The sequence below is a fragment of the Agrilus planipennis genome, unplaced genomic scaffold (assembly GCF_000699045.2).
Source record: "Agrilus planipennis isolate EAB-ADULT unplaced genomic scaffold, Apla_2.0 scaffold36, whole genome shotgun sequence".
Lineage (NCBI taxonomy): Eukaryota > Metazoa > Arthropoda > Insecta > Coleoptera > Buprestidae > Agrilus > Agrilus planipennis.
Genome location: NW_020438956.1, coordinates 1,901,075 through 1,917,151, shown reverse-complemented (window position 1 = coordinate 1,917,151; position 16,077 = coordinate 1,901,075). Strand labels below are relative to the sequence as shown.

The window sequence follows — 16,077 nt, the reverse complement described above, 5'->3', positions numbered from 1 at the left end:
TTAAATTATTTGATATGGGTGTACTTAATTATTTATTTCACAATGACTATTGAAGAAATATTCCCCAGGTTTATAGTTACAGTGCGCTCTTTTTGCAAATACTTTACTACGTGAAAGTACTACGTCGTATTTCGCATATGCATTCGAAATTTCTATCTTGCGGAATATTTCTAATATTCTATTAATACAAAAACGGGGTGTTTAGTACTTAACGGCTTCTATTCTATTTCAAGTATTTATTGTACGTACTGGTAAAAAAATAAATGAAATTGATGTTTAAGAAGTGTGTTCTTTAAATCCTTTACCTAAATGTTTTTGATACTGGATTCTATAGAACTTACTAACAAGGGGATAATTAACATGGTTTATTAATGAAACATATGATTCTTATGGAATTCATTATTTTAAATTATTTGTTTCAAAAATCTGCATAATTTTATTTTTAATTATTGAACTGTGCATTTTAATTTAGCTTTGGAGAGAATACAAGCGATTCAGGATCAGAAATTAACACAAGTTTTGGACGAGACTTATTAAAACAAGTTTGCAAGAATCAGTTACCACAAAAAAGGGTGAGTATTGTAAAATTCACCTGGGAAGCTGTGTTAAAACTGTAACTATAACACAGCATCTTATTGTACATTATGAAAATTTTTAGCAGATTTTCGATGAAAGTACAGAAAGTGACATTTCTGATATCTTAAATGACATGGACGATGGATACCTTGACGAGGCCGTAAGTTATGATAAGAGTGGCCCGACACCACCCAAGCAGGGAAGGTCACTTTCTCCGGTAAATTTTATAAAATAAACTAAACGAATTATTCTATGATATTCTTTTCTTCATTTACAGCGGCCAAATGGTAGCATTGCCCAACCATCTAATTCGTTCAATTATAAATCGTATTCGCCAAAAATTACCACCCAAAACTCAAGCAGCATCAATGAAAATATGCCCACACACGTAGTCGACGGAGATAATGTTCTTCCATTAACTCACACGATAAGTTTTTATCGAAGACAGCAACCACAGGTTTGTCTTTTTAAAATATCTATTGCAACAATCAACTTTACTTTTGTATTTTTATTTAGACCACCGTTACCCCAGTTCGACAAGTTATAAGACAACCATCTCTTGAGGAGCAACCTGAAGCTGAAGCGCTAGAAGAAGGAGTTGACAAAAAAATACAGGCCCTTTTGGATGAGGTAATTGTTTTTTACTAATGAAATTTTTATCAAATCATTTAATGTTAATATTCTAATAATGTTGGAAAAACATTTATAAAGGAAATATTGCAAATATAAATTAAAATTTGCAGGTATCAAAACAACAAACTGTTATTTCACAAACGAGCCAGGCTCTTAATTTGTGTTATTCAACCCTAGAATTTACAGGATCAACTGAACAAGTTGAGGCTGAAAAAGTGTTATTATTAGCCAGTGAGTGACTCGAATTATTATATTTTTTAATGGATAAAAAATTTAAAGAATATTTTCCATACAGCTCATAGGAGACAGGCGGCACTTCACGAAATACAAAGATTAAAAGTAGAGGGAACTTTAAGACCAAAATCTACTAGAACTGCTGGCTTTCATGTAGAAAAGGGAACACTAACCATTTCAAATGTAGTTTTGCCTTTGAAGAGGGAATATGCCAGGGCATTAGCCGCAGGTGAGTTAATAATTCCCCCAAAGATATTAATTATTTTGCAGAAGTTCAAATGTTTTGATTTTGTTATTAAATAACTTCAATTACTTTATTTTGTAAAGTATTAATATTTAAATGAATCTTTAAATGAACTTACCTTTTTGCCCATTTAAATCACGTATGAACGTCTCAAAATGTCATCGATCTGCTCTTCTACAAAAATAGAAAGAAAATCTGTTACTGACATAAGTAGTTTTATTCCAAATAAATATTAATAACTCTTCATCTATAGTGTTACGTCTATCCTATATTACGTTTTTTATTATGCTAAGAACTTTAATTAAAAATTGAGTAAAACGAATACTTATCTATTTCCTTATTAGTAAAAATTAACAGTAATCTACTTAAAACGGTTATGCAATTTAAATGTTTCTTACCATTTATATAACAGCAGGAGGAAAAGGACATCACGTTATCTGTCTTGTAAAATGCGATGAACAAGTTGTATCTACTCAACTTGTGTCCACAGTGGCTGGCTCACTTAAAAATCTTGAACTAGAACTGAACATTCCTGGAACGATCGTTTTGGAAAACGTTCGGGGCGATTTCACTGTAACTTTCGAGGTATATTGCCTCCAAGCACAGGAGGAAATATTACCACACGAAGTTAAATATCACATACATAAAAAGGTCCGTTTTTATTTAAGCCTTTTAGGCAATAGTCTATCTATGTTTTCCTTTTTTTATAGCAAGGAAAGGTAACTCCGAAGAAACCAAAGGCCGAAAATCGTATGATTAAGCCACCTAAAGAATCTCCAGCTGGTCCTCAAGCTGTTCGGTCTCCTACTTTTGCACTTATAGGATATGTGGTTTTGTCCATACAAGCAACTAAGAAAAAACAGTGGACCTTAAATAAGGTACATTATTGCAAAATTATAATTTCACGAAAATTAAAACATAACAATACAGTTAAATTGTTGTTAATCTTATATTAAGAAAAGACAATCTTATAATAATGTATTCATTTTCAGACTCCTTCGATGAGTCCCCTCGAGGGAACAGTCCAAATGACTATAAACTACAAACCTCAAATAACAGTGAAACATAAAGGTTTTTTGACAATGTTTGAAGACGTTTCTGGTTTTGGAGCGTGGCATCGTAGATGGTGTATGTTAGAAAAAGGAGTTCTCGTCTATTGGAAATATCCAGACGACGAAAAGAAAAAGGTAAAAAGTGGCACATGAAAAGTGGAATCGCTTTAATATTACTTTTAACGTTTCAGGAACCGATAAATTCTATAGATTTAAATTATTGTGCCACAGAAAAAGTAGGACCAGTCAGCAGAGAAATTTGTGCAAGATTAAACACATTTCTTATTGAAATAGAACGCGATGCTCAGCCTCAAGATAAAGAGAGTCTTGTCACAATAAGAAAAGGGAAAAAGACAATTATAAGGTATTTTGTAGTTCTTGATTTGAGTAAAACAAAATTCATTGAATTATTTTTTATAGGCATTTACTTTCGGCCGACACAAAAGAGGAAAGAATTGAATGGTGTGATGCATTCAATAAAGCCTTGGCAGCACTTAGATTGTCAAAATAATCCAATTATTATTTCACATTTACTAATTCATTTCATTTGTGTATTCCCCTTTTACATATAAAAACTATTTTAAGGATAGTAGTAATGTCCCTAACATTTATTTAACACAGAGCTATTCGCATTAATTTTTTTTTTAATATAGTATCTGCTTTTATTGTCGTGTACTCAATGATATTGTCTAATATATTTTAAAAAGTCATAATTAATAGAAGACATGACGTATGTAATTTTAGAGTTAATGTTTGTATTTTCCACATATTATCTAACGCAAGTTATTTTAAATAAACACTAAAAAGGAAACAACACTTACTAGAACTTATTTGTTAGGGTTTTATAACAACTAGATAATGTAACTGAAGATTCTTTCATCAACTATTATTTATTAGTCTACCATATTGATACACATATAGGTTTTTACGTAAAAGAACAGTACAATGCTTTGCGAGTATCTTGCATTCGTTATTTAAATGATCGGTTTTTATTTAGACGAGTATAACATCAACAAACTTTTATCGGTTTTGGACAATAAAACTGATACAAATAAAGTAAATGAGTTATTTCAAAGTCAAATAATTCATTAATTTTTATTTACATCTTATATCAAACCGATCTCTTTTTGGTATGTAATTGATAATTTTAACAACGTGGCATCAAAAAACAGACCTGAAAATTGAAAGCCGAAGTCAGCTCATTTACTCAAACCTCGTCCAATGACATAAAATAGTTGCAAAATTGGACTGAAAAAGTGATTCCATCGACATAATCGTTTATGGTCAAAAAGCTTGGTTAGTTAGCCAACCAATAAGCCATCATGCCAAAATACTTAACAAAAAGAGAAGAATCAAGGTCGCCAATTGCTATGTGGAAGCCAAGGTAACGGTAGGTATGGTATACCAACTTTTGAATTGCTCAAGTAATTAATTTAACTGATTAAATTTATTAATTAACCGATTTAATATTAATTGATTTGAGATTAGAAACCAATGAATTATTTTAATTTGAAATCGCCCATTTATTCATTTATCGTCCTTTGTATTTTTTTTGTTTCATGGAAATTTGAAGCTATATGAAAATACGTTAATTTACATATTATAATAGCTTATAATATGTAGATTACTCGTTGTTGCTGCAAATGACATTTCAATTAAATAGATCCAAATGAAAAGATTTAAAAGTACAAAAAATTAAATGTGAAAAAAAGGATTTTTGGATTGATAATACCTTTATATTAAATATAGTGTTAAACCACTTTGTATATACAATTAACAAAATTGTATTCAAGAATTATTTCTACTAAAAGTAGTTTTTGCATGATACATATTTCTTCTTATATGAGTGATCATAACACATCCTGCATAATGAAAAGTATCAATACTGTTTTAACTATATGCATATCAACCATTAAATTTATTTAATTCACATGATACGTAGTACGTTTGCTTTTAATTTTACACTTATTGCAACTAAATTAATACAATGTATATGATGACAATGATAATTATCTGCAGTGTTTGATAATAGTAACAATTTCCTAGCGTTGGTTTACGAATTTTTTTTTTTTCTGACGAAATAATGACAATATATACAATGCTAATAATTTACTTCTACCACATTAATTGAATAGTTTATTTAACGATTAATCCAACGTCTAACTGCTTCCTCCCATTCTAGCATTTCTTTTGATTTATTTGTGTTTTCGTTTTCTTCATTTTGCATATAGCCATCATTATTAACATCGTTTTGTTCGAGTTGTTTCTTGAAACGATAAAATTGATGAGCTTATGTAACTACGTCTCGATAGTTCATACTCTATCTACATTGTCGTAATGTGCGCTTCATGCTTATTAAAACTTTATTTAGTGAATTGTTAAGGGAGCACTTTTAATCTTTCGAAAATAATAAAGCATATGTTCATAGACATCATTCAATTTCAAGGATGTTTAGCTGTGCATTAGACTGCATTAATTGGGAAACGTCAACCCTCTGTAATTCTTCATAAAATATTTGATTAATTATATTAAAAGCCATCGTATTTATTCTTAGACAAAAACGACATGAATTTACCCAACGTAGATTAGAGAGGGTGCAAATCCCCCTTTGTTTTGTGGAACTAAAAGCTCCGCTTAGTCACTGTACTATATTAAATTATTAGCTTAATAACTATATTATTAAATTAATACTTTTGCTAATACTCATTCCACTTTTATTAGGCTATGAGATGCAATGAATGTTAAAAAAGATGTATTTGTGTGGTCCTAATATATTATAGATTTAGTAATGGGTTTGTACACCAACCTGCTGTTGAATGTTTTCAGCGTTTAATGGAACTCCTTCCGATGATTCTTCTTTATCTTCCACTTTTTGGATATGACCAAAATTTTGATGATTTTGAATAACATGATGGGCCTGAATGTTCTGAAATTGTTGAGGATTTAATTCGGATGGACTAGATAGATTTCGTGCTCTTAATTCCTCCATAAACTTGGCTTCCTGGGCATATCGTTTTTGAAGTTCCTGCTGCCAACCACCCTCCGATTCTTCTTCTCCATCGTCTTCGAAATCTATTCGCATTATAATTAATAGACAACTTATTGTATGGTACCAAATATTTGATGGATCTTATGTTTTTATAAATAGTTAAAAGTTTCAATCGTTATTTTGGTACAATAAATAATTTTTAATATTAATAACAATCCACTACAAGCAATATTTGAAATAATTTTTAAGCACCACACGTGTGCTGTTTTAATAATTTTCTACCTGGTGCTTTCAGAAAGAAAAAGAAGAGGTAAAATTGACAATACTGTTATTTTATAAAACTTACCTCATAAAATGTACAAGTATCCTTTATTTTACAACATTATGAATACTGAATTTTAAAAGCAATACAAATAACAGTTTTTTTTCCAATTAAGCTGATAAGAATTATCCAGCGATAAAAAGCAATAATACTACAATTATTAATAGCAAAACAATTAATAGCCCTTTTTCTCCTGTTTTTTAAAATAATATTTAACGTGGTTTCTGAGATGTTTATCCTAAACTGAGTCTCATTATTATTATTAAATAAAGAGTTGACTTGTAAATTTGTTATAAAATTTCCATATAAAGCAAAGCACTGTTAAATCTTTAAACTTACCCAGTGGTTTTCGAATACCACTACTATGTATTTGTAGTGAAGTTTCTGCAAAAACAAATGTTCAACAGGCAGCATTCCACATACAGTTACCTAAACTAAACTAGCATTTTCATACTGTCGATATCTGCAAATGAGTGGTGTAAGTTTGTTCAGTGAATAAGTGTTAAAATTAAAAGGAAATAAAGGAAAAAATGAAAATAAAATCAAAATAAACAAACTAAATATATTTTCAAAAAAAAAAAAAAAAAAAAAAAAAAAAAAAAAAAAAAAAAAAAAAAAAAAAAAAAAAAAAAAAAAAAAAAAAAAATNTTTGTTAAAATTACCATTTGAGCTTAATTTAAATGCAGAATTAAGACAATTAAGTATCTTAACCAGATCAAATTAAAAAAAACAAATAAATTAGCACATAATAAAAAAGAATGGACAAAAGTTGCGGTGTTTCCAATAAAAGGTCAAAGACGGAATGTAAAAAATTGCGTAAACACCATAAAAATATGCAAATATACGTTTTCTGTAATACATATTAAATTCTTCTCTCTTTAAATTACGTAGTAGTTGCGGAAGTACTTTAAAGCAATTGAATTATATTTTTTTTGTAATCCCTAAACAACTATCATAAATAAAAAAAAATTAATATAGGAACAAATATTCAATATAAAACTCGTGGAAGTAGTGAGTTTACTGGTTTTATATGTCTACATTTACACTATGGAGATGTACGAGGAACGGACACTAAATCAAATCACTAATCTCCCAACATATTATCGACACAATACCTAACAAATTACAGTTTGGATGAAATTAAGTTTTCTTTTGTGAATTAAACAAGAAAGGGAATGATAAGCAAAGATGTGTAGTTTTTTTATGACAACGCGTCTACTCACAAGAGTTATGTTACGTTTACTGAGGCTGGTAAGATTAGCTTCCAAATTATGAACTATCCTTCCATTAGCCCAGATCTGGCTTCCAGTGATTCTTACTTATTCCCAAACATGAAAACCTAACTGCGTGGAACGCAACCTGTTAATTATTTGCGATTTATGTTTACTTTCAAGGATAAAAATTAAATTTTTTTTTTTTTGAAAATATAAACAATTTAATCAAAATGTGATGAAAAGTGCATAAGAGTTAAGAGAGGAAACACATATTGAGAAAAAGAAGTAACACCGTATTCAATTTCAGCGCCCTTTTCTCCCATTTCGCGAATTTAGCGTCCACCCTCGTATATTATGATTATGAGTAATTAATTTGGAAGTATAAACTATCCATTTATTGTGTCATTAGTGTAGGCTAAATATATTACATAGACACTTCTACTGGTAAAATAATATTGAATAATAATTAATGCTACAACCTCATGCCACATATAACCATAATAAGTACATTTCAGTCTAGTCGAACATCACATTTTAATTTATATTTTCCAGTCAACTGAAGAATGTTCACAAATTTGCATACAGGACAGCTTATATTATTAATACCAGAATAAAACATTTTAATTAAAAAAGGTCAAAATATTAGTTTTAATTTGAACATATACATACAATAGTATGTTTTATGAAATTCTTCAGTGTCAGATCGATTTTGTAGTATTAAAAAAAAATATTAAAATTAGAGAGAGAAGAGGCGAAGAGAATTAGAATATAAACAACTACCTTTCATAAAGCTTCCTTATGCATTTCAAAGAAGGTATTCATAATGAGAATGAGTTAAGAATATCACAACCCTTCTAACTTTCAAATATACATAAGTCACATCAATTTAAGGTTTCAATAAAGTCTCTTTATATAAGATTATTATGTATTATTTCTATTAATTCAAACTAATTATTTTTTCTCATTATGAACAAAGTCAATACAATTACTTTCACGCTTCTTGTAAAATGATAAGTAATAATATGAATTCTAGCAATAAATAAAGTAAGTTAATCATTCTCCATACCTGAATTAAGTTCTCTAACTAACGTAGACATTGCATTGGTAACTGAATCCGCCGCCACTAGGAGATCGTTCCGTAAAGATCTTCCAACAGAACTAGGCGTATTGGTGCCATTATTTGAGTTACCTTTAAACAAACACAAGTGTATATTTCTGTTGGCGACTTTGTTTACACAGAATTCGTATCTTTTTTACAATGGCATTTATGAAAATCGACACATTCGTAAACTTTAACCTTTCTCCTATTAGTGATTAAATTTTGAAAAATCTCTCCCTACTAGTTATATAAGGAAAAGTTTTTTTTTTAATTTCGCACTTCCAAGATCAGTAGTTGAATCAGGGCATTCATATAAAAATCAGTTAGTCAGTGTTTGTTTTATATGTGTACATATTATCAATCTTTTAATCGAAAATAGAATTATATCAAATAAGCTTACCAAATGCGTTTCTTACGTCACCAACCCCAACTACGTTATCGCTATTAACGTTGTGAGCGCTACGTTCTTGTTTTTCCACGGGAACGTTGTTCACGGGTGGGGGCAAGACGGGCACAGTTTGAACCACGTGAACTCGCTCACTTTGACTCACAGACATGGACTGAACGGTGGGTGGAGTCACACTCATTGGTGTTTGAGGAGCACTTCTTACCCCCGGTTGTGCCGTAGCAATCATGTTACTCTGAGGTAAGGGCGGAGACTTAGTGCTCCGCGGAGACGAATTGGGTGTGCTTCTAGGTGACGACTGATGATTCTAGCATCAAACAGGAAACGTGAAAAATAACTGACAAATACTAAAAACGATGGCAAATACTTTAACTAAGAAGAAATAAAGATTGTTTTTTTTTTTTACCTTTAACATCTTCATAAGTCCCTCCAGTTGGATCATCAGCTGCCTACGAGAATCCTGCAAAGTTGTCAAGTGGGCTTCCAGTTCATCTTTCCTCATCCTTAAGGCTCTTAATTCTGTCATGAGAGCAGGATTTTCAGGGCCATGGCCACTACACTCTAACTCCTGCTGTCTTCTACGGTTTTAGAGAATACACATTGTATTAACAATATTCTTTAAAAATACAAACGCTAAACCAAGTACTATTCAAATTTGGGGAAACACCGTTTTGATAACATTGAAATAAAGCAAGTACAGCGATCTCTAAATTTCCTTTAATCTATTTATTTATTTTGACAAATACTTTTAAAAAAAGAATCATTAAAATATATAATACAAGCTACAAAGGTGTTTTATTTACGTTACTTCAAAATTTCACAAGCATAATTACAAAATATATTTACTTACCGCAGCCTTGCTATTTCTCTCATGATCTCCCTGTTTTTTGCCTCCAACTGATTAATTAATTCTTTCTGGGCTCGGGTTGAATCCATGCCCAAGCATGCTTCTGAAGGTACTCTACCCTATCAAAACATAGAAGTAATTACAAAATATCTCTTCTGTAATTCAATACAAATAATAGGAAATGCTGCAAGCGTCAACTCACCGTATCTGGAGATAAGGAATTCTTACGATATACTTCTCGAGGCTGAAGAAGCAAAAGCAAAAGCTTATTCTTCTTAATGTTTATGGAAGTTATTTCAGTTAAAAATTAAATTCAGTAATAAATTGGGTAATATTTTAAATCAAGGGTAAGTACAAACAAATTGGTGGATATAATGTTATGTCTTTATATATGTACCGTAAGGAATACTTAAAAATCAAAAGAGGAAGCGGATGAGCTCATGCTGAGATTTATTTCAGGACTAACTTATGATCATACACATTAACTTACCATTCCCGATCGAGCTTCTTGTGCCAGTTTAGCTGCATATCGAGCAATTAATCGATGTTCATCATCTCTAGCACTATCCAAACTATAAATTTAAATGACATGTTACAAAATTTGAATCAACAAATTTCGGTTCTACTTCACCTTCTGGCGGTAGTCCTGCTATCTAAACTGCCCATACCATCAAATGTATTAAAGGTGCTATCAGGAAATCCATTGTGGGAAGGTATAGGAGACGGCGGTCTTTAAAAACAGATAGTAACAAATAGAACAAAAAGTCTGTATTGTACTGTATTTGATCTAACTAAATCAAACAACAAAGAAATGCAACTCACACTATATGAGACAAGTTTAATGTCTTTTCTGGCTGCTCTGGAAATCTTGGCAAGTTATTTTTTTGTTTATCAGGAACACATCGAAACGATTTTCGCAGGGAATGACTAATAGTTCTTGTGGGAGACTGAAAGAAAATATATAAATGTAAACATTAACTTCTGTATATGTAAAAGAATTACAAAAGTGACATATTCTTTCATCTGATGTTCTAAAGTGTGAGGTGAGGTCACCCGACCTCTCCAAAAACATTCCTGGCAGAGAGTGTAATGAGGACATTTCTGACAACGATATCTAAATCCTGTAAAGTTTTCTCTTTGACATGCATCACATTGAACGGGATGGACAACTGGAAAAATAGAACACATAATTAAATATTTCTAATTAGGAAAATAGAAAAAAAATACCGTTTTCGACGGAAGTAATTCGATGAAGTAAAGGAAGCCACACTAATGCTGGAGGTCCAACATCTGACATCATTGTGTCCAAAAAATCGTTAACTGTAACTTTGGCGTTCTGAAAGTTAGTATCAATCAATCAAATTTTATTGGTGTTTGTGTACTAGCAACACTTACTAGATAAGTCAAATAACCAAATTACTATTTAAAATTTACAGATAAATACTTTAAAACATATGCTTTTTATTTGTAACTCTCGAATTTATGTAGAAATTTTGATTGAAAATTAATACTCACAGTATTAAAAATTGAGGAGGCTAAAGTATCTGTATAACTAAACGTTGGAGATTCATATACTGCTGCTGGAAGAGCTAAAACCTCTTCTAAGTATTCATTAAATTTCCACATAATAAGTAAACCATTGCTATCAGATATTTGTGAAAATATATCTAGAATGGAAAATTAAACATAAGCAAAAGCTATAATAAGATAGGTATCAGTAATCTGACCCCACAGCTACAGGCCTGCAAGTTACTAATACTGACTATTTTTTTATTTCCAAACTATCAAAATTATTATAAAACAATAATATATAGATATAACTGAGCACATAAAAGGAAAAAGGGTGTAAGTAAAATTGCTTTTCCCTAAAAAGTGATGGTGAAAGTCAAATAATAATAACAAAAAAATGAAAATTATCATCTATCTTTTGGACTTGAAAAAAATACATATTTCAGTTAATATTTAAAGAACCTACAAAAATATAACGTGCATACGTTCATTGAGATTCATTCAATTCTTTACAATTACGAAATACGCCATTAGGACTCTGCTTTTATAACATTTTTTTTAAGATATTTTGAATTTTATGACAAATCACTAAATTAATTAAATTGTAATAAAAATCAACTTACATCGCAATTTATCCATTAATTTCCCAGCACATAATGTTGCCAGTGCTACTTTTATTGAAAAAACTCTAATTTTTCCCACATTTTCACTATAAAAAGAAAGAACAATAATTATATTATACTATTCTCATTTATGATAACAAAAAGAAGCAAAGTATTTCTGCTTATCTTATTTACAATACAGATCTATAATATAAATTAGACTTACACAGTAGCATATGCCGCCAAAAGCCAATTTAAAAGCAAACTGGAGCACACATCTACATGTGTTTGTTGAGTAGGTGGGGCTCTCTTATTAAGACTATGATACAATGAACACAATAATGTTTCTAATCTTGCCACACTAAGCTCATTTGATGATTCCATTGTATGTAAACCCTGTTCTCTAAATGCTTCTATAACATTCCATATATCCACTGTATGTACTACAACATTTTTTTAATATAATTCCAGATAATAAAAGTTTTAAGTTGCTTTATTATTTTTTCATAGCCTAAACATGAACTGCTTATTATGAAAAATTAAACAGACACAAAATCAAGATACATACAAAAACATCACAGAGAAAGCAATAATTTAAATGGTAATGATTTTAGTTAGAACACACATGTTGTTAAATAAATAACAAGTATTTACAAGTAAAATATTAATTTTAACAATCAAACAGTGTTATTAAAATTATATAAAAGGACACTTACAGCTAACTTTTTTTTGAATGAATCGTAATTTCACAGCTGTACGATATGAAGCAAATCTGATTAAATCAAAGTTATGGGAACTCATTTCATGTACTAAAGCTAAACGATGGTCTGATGACCCAGGAAGTCCATCTGAGGACTGCATTTCCCCTAAAAAGAAATATTTTTACATTGATTTAAATAGTTATAAATTAAGCAATCAAATTTAGTTTTAATAACATTCTTCATTAAATAATATCGTACAAAATTGCACATAATGAAATTAAACTATAAACTTAAAATCATTAATAAATGCACAACGATACCAAAGAAAATAATTATTCTTACCTTGCTTAATGGATATCGTTGTCTAAATTTTAAATATAACATTAATTGTTATTAATTATTATTGAATCTTAAAGTTCCATAACATTATTAACAACAGTTTTCCAAACGCCATCTTCCTAAACTGTCAAAATTCGTCAAAGCTGTCATGTGTCATGAAACTAAGTTACCGTAGATGTGCAGATTCACCGGAAAGATAGTAATCTCAACAACAGTGGCGTAGGTATCTGTCGGTAATAGAAAAAAAGCTGTCAAATTACGATATTTTGTAAGGACGTACTCTTACTTTTTTATATTTTGTGAGACTAGTGTAAGATTAATAATGTTCAATTAAGGCAACTATTTTACATACATTATAATAAATATTCTATAATATTTCGACCCTAAAAATAATTTTACTTTTTCGTTATCGTAAATGACTATTTCTATACTTACGTTCCGCCTCTGATAAATAATTTAAATTTTGGTTTAAAAACGACTATGAGCGAATTTATCCGAATAATGTCCGATTAGTTTTTCACTAGCCAATAAATAGCTCAAGTGACAATATGATGCAACTGGATTGGTTTGTTTAAAATACCGTCGAAACTGCTTTCATGTTGTAGGTTGTAGAAATTGTCATTAGAGTGACTTTAAAACCGTTGCATGTGAGAAAGAGATTTGAAAAATATTTAAACTTTGTTTTATATTTATAATTTTTACAAATCTACAAACGGATTTTAAATATAATGTAAGTATAGTTGTTGAACTTTAGAGCAGTTTATTTTACAACTGTAGGAAATGTAGTAAGTTTGGACATTTAAAGATAACGGTTGAAAATATGGCGAGCTTTCTAAAATCTTTATTTTTGAAAAATATTTTTTTTTAAGACAATACTAGGGGCTTAATTTTACATTTTGTTTCAATTTCATCTGCAGATGGCGTCTAGAATAAGAAATTTAGAAAATAGCACTTTAAATCGGGAAAATATACAACGTTTCCCAAGTAAAGTGGCTCATCCTGTGAAACCAGTTGTTGCAAAAAGGACCGCATTGGGAGAATTAGGGAACAAAATACATGTAAAACAAAACCAAACATCCAACACACTGAAAAATGTTGACTTAAAAAAAAATACACAGATAAATTTAGAGAAGAAATCCTCTCAAGTTAGTTTATTGGATAAAAAATCAGCACTTAAAAAAGATGTTAACGCTCAAGTAAAAGACTTAAAAGGGGTGAAAAATGCTGAAGCAACAAAACAAAAAAATGTGATCAAGGATATAGTTAAATCATATCATTTGGAAAATAGAGAAAACATAAATCTTAAACAGGCACTACTAATTAGCACCAGAACAGAGGTAAAGAAAGATGAAATTTCGTACTCAAGGCAAAGGCTGACAAATATAGTAGATGCAGATGTAAATGATAAGAATGATCCACAATTAGTAAGCAATTATGTTAAAGACATTTATGCATATTTACTTGAATTGGAACTAAAATGCATGATTAAAGAAGACTTTTTGGATTCACATGCAACAACACCAAGAATGAGATCCATTTTAGTTAATTGGATGGTTGAAGTTGCAATAAGTTTTGGATATTTGCTTGAAACTTTGCACATGTCTGTGGCAATAGTAGATAGATACCTTCAGCAAAACAAGAAAGTGGACCGTGAAACTTTACAGTTAGTGGGAAGCACAGGAATGTTGATTGCTGGTAAATATGAGGAATTGTATTGGCCAGAAGTGCAAGAAATTGTATACATTTGTGATGATATGTATAGCAGGCAGCAGGTTTTAGCAACAGAAAGAGAAATTATAAAGAAACTTGAATTTGATTTCAGTAGGCCATTATCAATTCATTTCCTAAGACGATACAATAAAATAGCTGGAGTAACAGCTGAAGAACACTCTGTAGGGAAATATTTCCTTGAGCTATGCTTACTTGAGTATAATTTATGCCATTATAGGCCTTCTTGTCAAGCAGCAGCTACATTTTGTTTAGTACAAGCAATTTTTAATGACTGTACTGATCCTTCCACTTTTTGGACTGAAACTATGATATATTACTCTGGCCATGAATACAGAGCTTTTAAATGTATAATACCAAAGCTTGCTGAAACTGTCATGAAAATGGAAATATCAAAATATCCAGCCATCAGAAAAAAATATTCAAGTGCCAAATTTGGAAAGGTCAGCTTACATCCAAGGCTGAAAGGAGAAGTTCTAAAAGAAATTAGTGGAGAGCAAACGAAATAATGTTCATGTGATATTTTTTGTATTCTTACAATTAACTTTTAAAATATTTCATGACAACTTGTGTAGAATATTTGACCTTACATTGTTATATATATATCTANGATACAGGCCCTTAAAGTTTTCTTAATCGGAGGAAATTCCGGTAGGTACGGCCCTGGCTTCAGCCTTCCGTCAGCTGTTCCCGCCAAACATCGTTTGTCCTAAAACATATCTTCCTAACATTATTCTAATGTATCAGCCCGCCTTCGGCGGGCAGGGGCATTAAACAAACTCGAGTCTGTCATACATCTACCTAACTAAACAATGACGTCATCAATGCATATTTGGCGAGAACAGCTGACGAAGGGCTGCAGCCAGGGCCGTACCAATCGAAATTTCCTCCGATTAAATGACTTTAGGAGCCTGTATCTCAAGCTACATTGATTTCCGCACGGAATTAATGCTACCACACGATTCTACTTGGTCAGTACTATCTACCTGACTAAACTTCATGTCTCAATTCCAATGTCAACTAATGTAAAAAATTACCGATGTTAGGTATTTTAAGTTAGAAAAGTTAAGAGTAAATTTTATTAAAATGTATCTTGAAAAAACAAAAAATGGAAATCATAATTAATTTCTTCTTCATCCTGACTCAGAAACAAAACGGCACCAGCCCGGCTAGCTCAGTCGGTAGAGCATGAGACTCTTAATCTCAGGGTCGTGGGTTCGAGCCCCACGTTGGGCGTCAGTTTTTTGTACCCAATAGTTTGCAAATTGGCCATACTAATGGTAAATGTTTTTCAATACGAGTAAACGGTATATTATATTTAGTCTGAAAACAATATGGTCCTAAACCTTTGCTAACCACTGCACTTCCAGGTCGATAAACACCTGATATACGAGGGTGGATTGATAAGTTTCCGGCCTGACCAAGAAAAACAAGGTTTTTAAAAATTTTTTTTTTAATTTCTCAACATAATCTCCTCCAAGGCTGATACATTTCTCATAGCGGTGTTCCAGTCTATTAATGCCATCTCTATAGACTGATTCGTCAAGCTCCTCAAAATAACCATTTACAGCTTCGATTACTT

At 30.8% G+C, this 16,077-nt stretch overlaps 3 protein-coding genes and 1 non-coding gene across 9 annotated transcripts; 3 read left to right on the top strand and 1 right to left on the bottom strand.

Moving 5' to 3' along the window:
- Positions 1-461: 461 nt before the first annotated feature.
- Positions 462-3,276, top strand: LOC108743360 (anillin-like). Of its 2 annotated transcripts, none has more exons than XM_018478906.2 (11): positions 462-572; positions 662-793; positions 854-1,033; positions 1,093-1,206; positions 1,320-1,440; positions 1,505-1,672; positions 2,100-2,338; positions 2,398-2,565; positions 2,680-2,874; positions 2,931-3,103; positions 3,160-3,276. In XM_018478906.2, exons 2-11 carry the CDS (start codon positions 710-712, stop codon positions 3,248-3,250), a joined length of 1,533 nt encoding a protein of 510 aa, XP_018334408.1. In that variant the 5' UTR covers positions 462-572; positions 662-709; the 3' UTR covers positions 3,251-3,276. The 2 variants fall into 2 exon arrangements, with proteins under 2 accessions (XP_018334408.1, XP_018334409.1); XM_018478907.2 differs by having other exon boundaries at positions 463-572; positions 659-793.
- Positions 3,263-12,889, bottom strand: LOC108743362 (dystrobrevin beta-like). Of its 5 annotated transcripts, none has more exons than XM_025974992.1 (18): positions 12,771-12,889; positions 12,444-12,593; positions 11,954-12,170; positions 11,749-11,834; positions 11,132-11,283; positions 10,844-10,952; positions 10,619-10,785; positions 10,439-10,563; positions 10,248-10,346; positions 10,107-10,188; positions 9,819-9,860; positions 9,620-9,735; positions 9,176-9,347; positions 8,764-9,076; positions 8,331-8,453; positions 6,390-6,434; positions 5,546-5,811; positions 3,263-5,005 (listed from the first exon to the last, which is right to left on the bottom strand). In XM_025974992.1, exons 2-18 carry the CDS (start codon positions 12,586-12,588, stop codon positions 4,880-4,882), a joined length of 2,385 nt encoding a protein of 794 aa, XP_025830777.1. In that variant the 5' UTR covers positions 12,589-12,593; positions 12,771-12,889; the 3' UTR covers positions 3,263-4,879. The 5 variants fall into 5 exon arrangements, with proteins under 5 accessions (XP_025830777.1, XP_025830779.1, XP_025830778.1 ...); XM_025974995.1 differs by lacking the exon at positions 3,263-5,005 and adding an exon at positions 5,043-5,241; XM_025974994.1 differs by lacking the exon at positions 6,390-6,434 and having other exon boundaries at positions 3,614-5,005.
- Positions 12,890-13,342: 453 nt separating this feature from the next.
- Positions 13,343-15,093, top strand: LOC108743361 (G2/mitotic-specific cyclin-B). The gene is made up of 2 exons (XM_025974991.1): positions 13,343-13,497; positions 13,685-15,093. The coding sequence occupies exon 2, from the start codon at positions 13,685-13,687 to the stop codon at positions 15,002-15,004; it is 1,320 nt and encodes a 439-aa protein (XP_025830776.1). The 5' UTR covers positions 13,343-13,497; the 3' UTR covers positions 15,005-15,093.
- A 565-nt stretch (positions 15,094-15,658) lies between these two features.
- On the top strand, positions 15,659-15,731 carry Trnak-cuu. The gene has a single exon. It is a non-coding gene; the product is annotated as a tRNA-Lys (tRNA).
- Positions 15,732-16,077: the final 346 nt, after the last annotated feature.

Coding starts and splice junctions, on each gene's coding strand:
- LOC108743360 (XM_018478906.2), top strand. CDS start 710: ATGGACGATGGATACCTTGACGAGGCCGTAAGTTATGATAAGAGTGGC. Junction 1,034..1,092: donor ATCGAAGACAGCAACCACAG/GTTTGTCTTTTT, acceptor ATTTTTATTTAG/ACCACCGTTACCCCAGTTCG. Junction 2,875..2,930: donor CAGACGACGAAAAGAAAAAG/GTAAAAAGTGGC, acceptor TTAACGTTTCAG/GAACCGATAAATTCTATAGA.
- LOC108743362 (XM_025974992.1), bottom strand. CDS start 12,588: ATGCAGTCCTCAGATGGACTTCCTGGGTCATCAGACCATCGTTTAGCT. Junction 10,953..11,131: donor CCTCCTCAATTTTTAATACT/GTGAGTATTAAT, acceptor ACTAACTTTCAG/AACGCCAAAGTTACAGTTAA. Junction 9,736..9,818: donor ATTCCTTATCTCCAGATACG/GTGAGTTGACGC, acceptor ATGTTTTGATAG/GGTAGAGTACCTTCAGAAGC.
- LOC108743361 (XM_025974991.1), top strand. CDS start 13,685: ATGGCGTCTAGAATAAGAAATTTAGAAAATAGCACTTTAAATCGGGAA.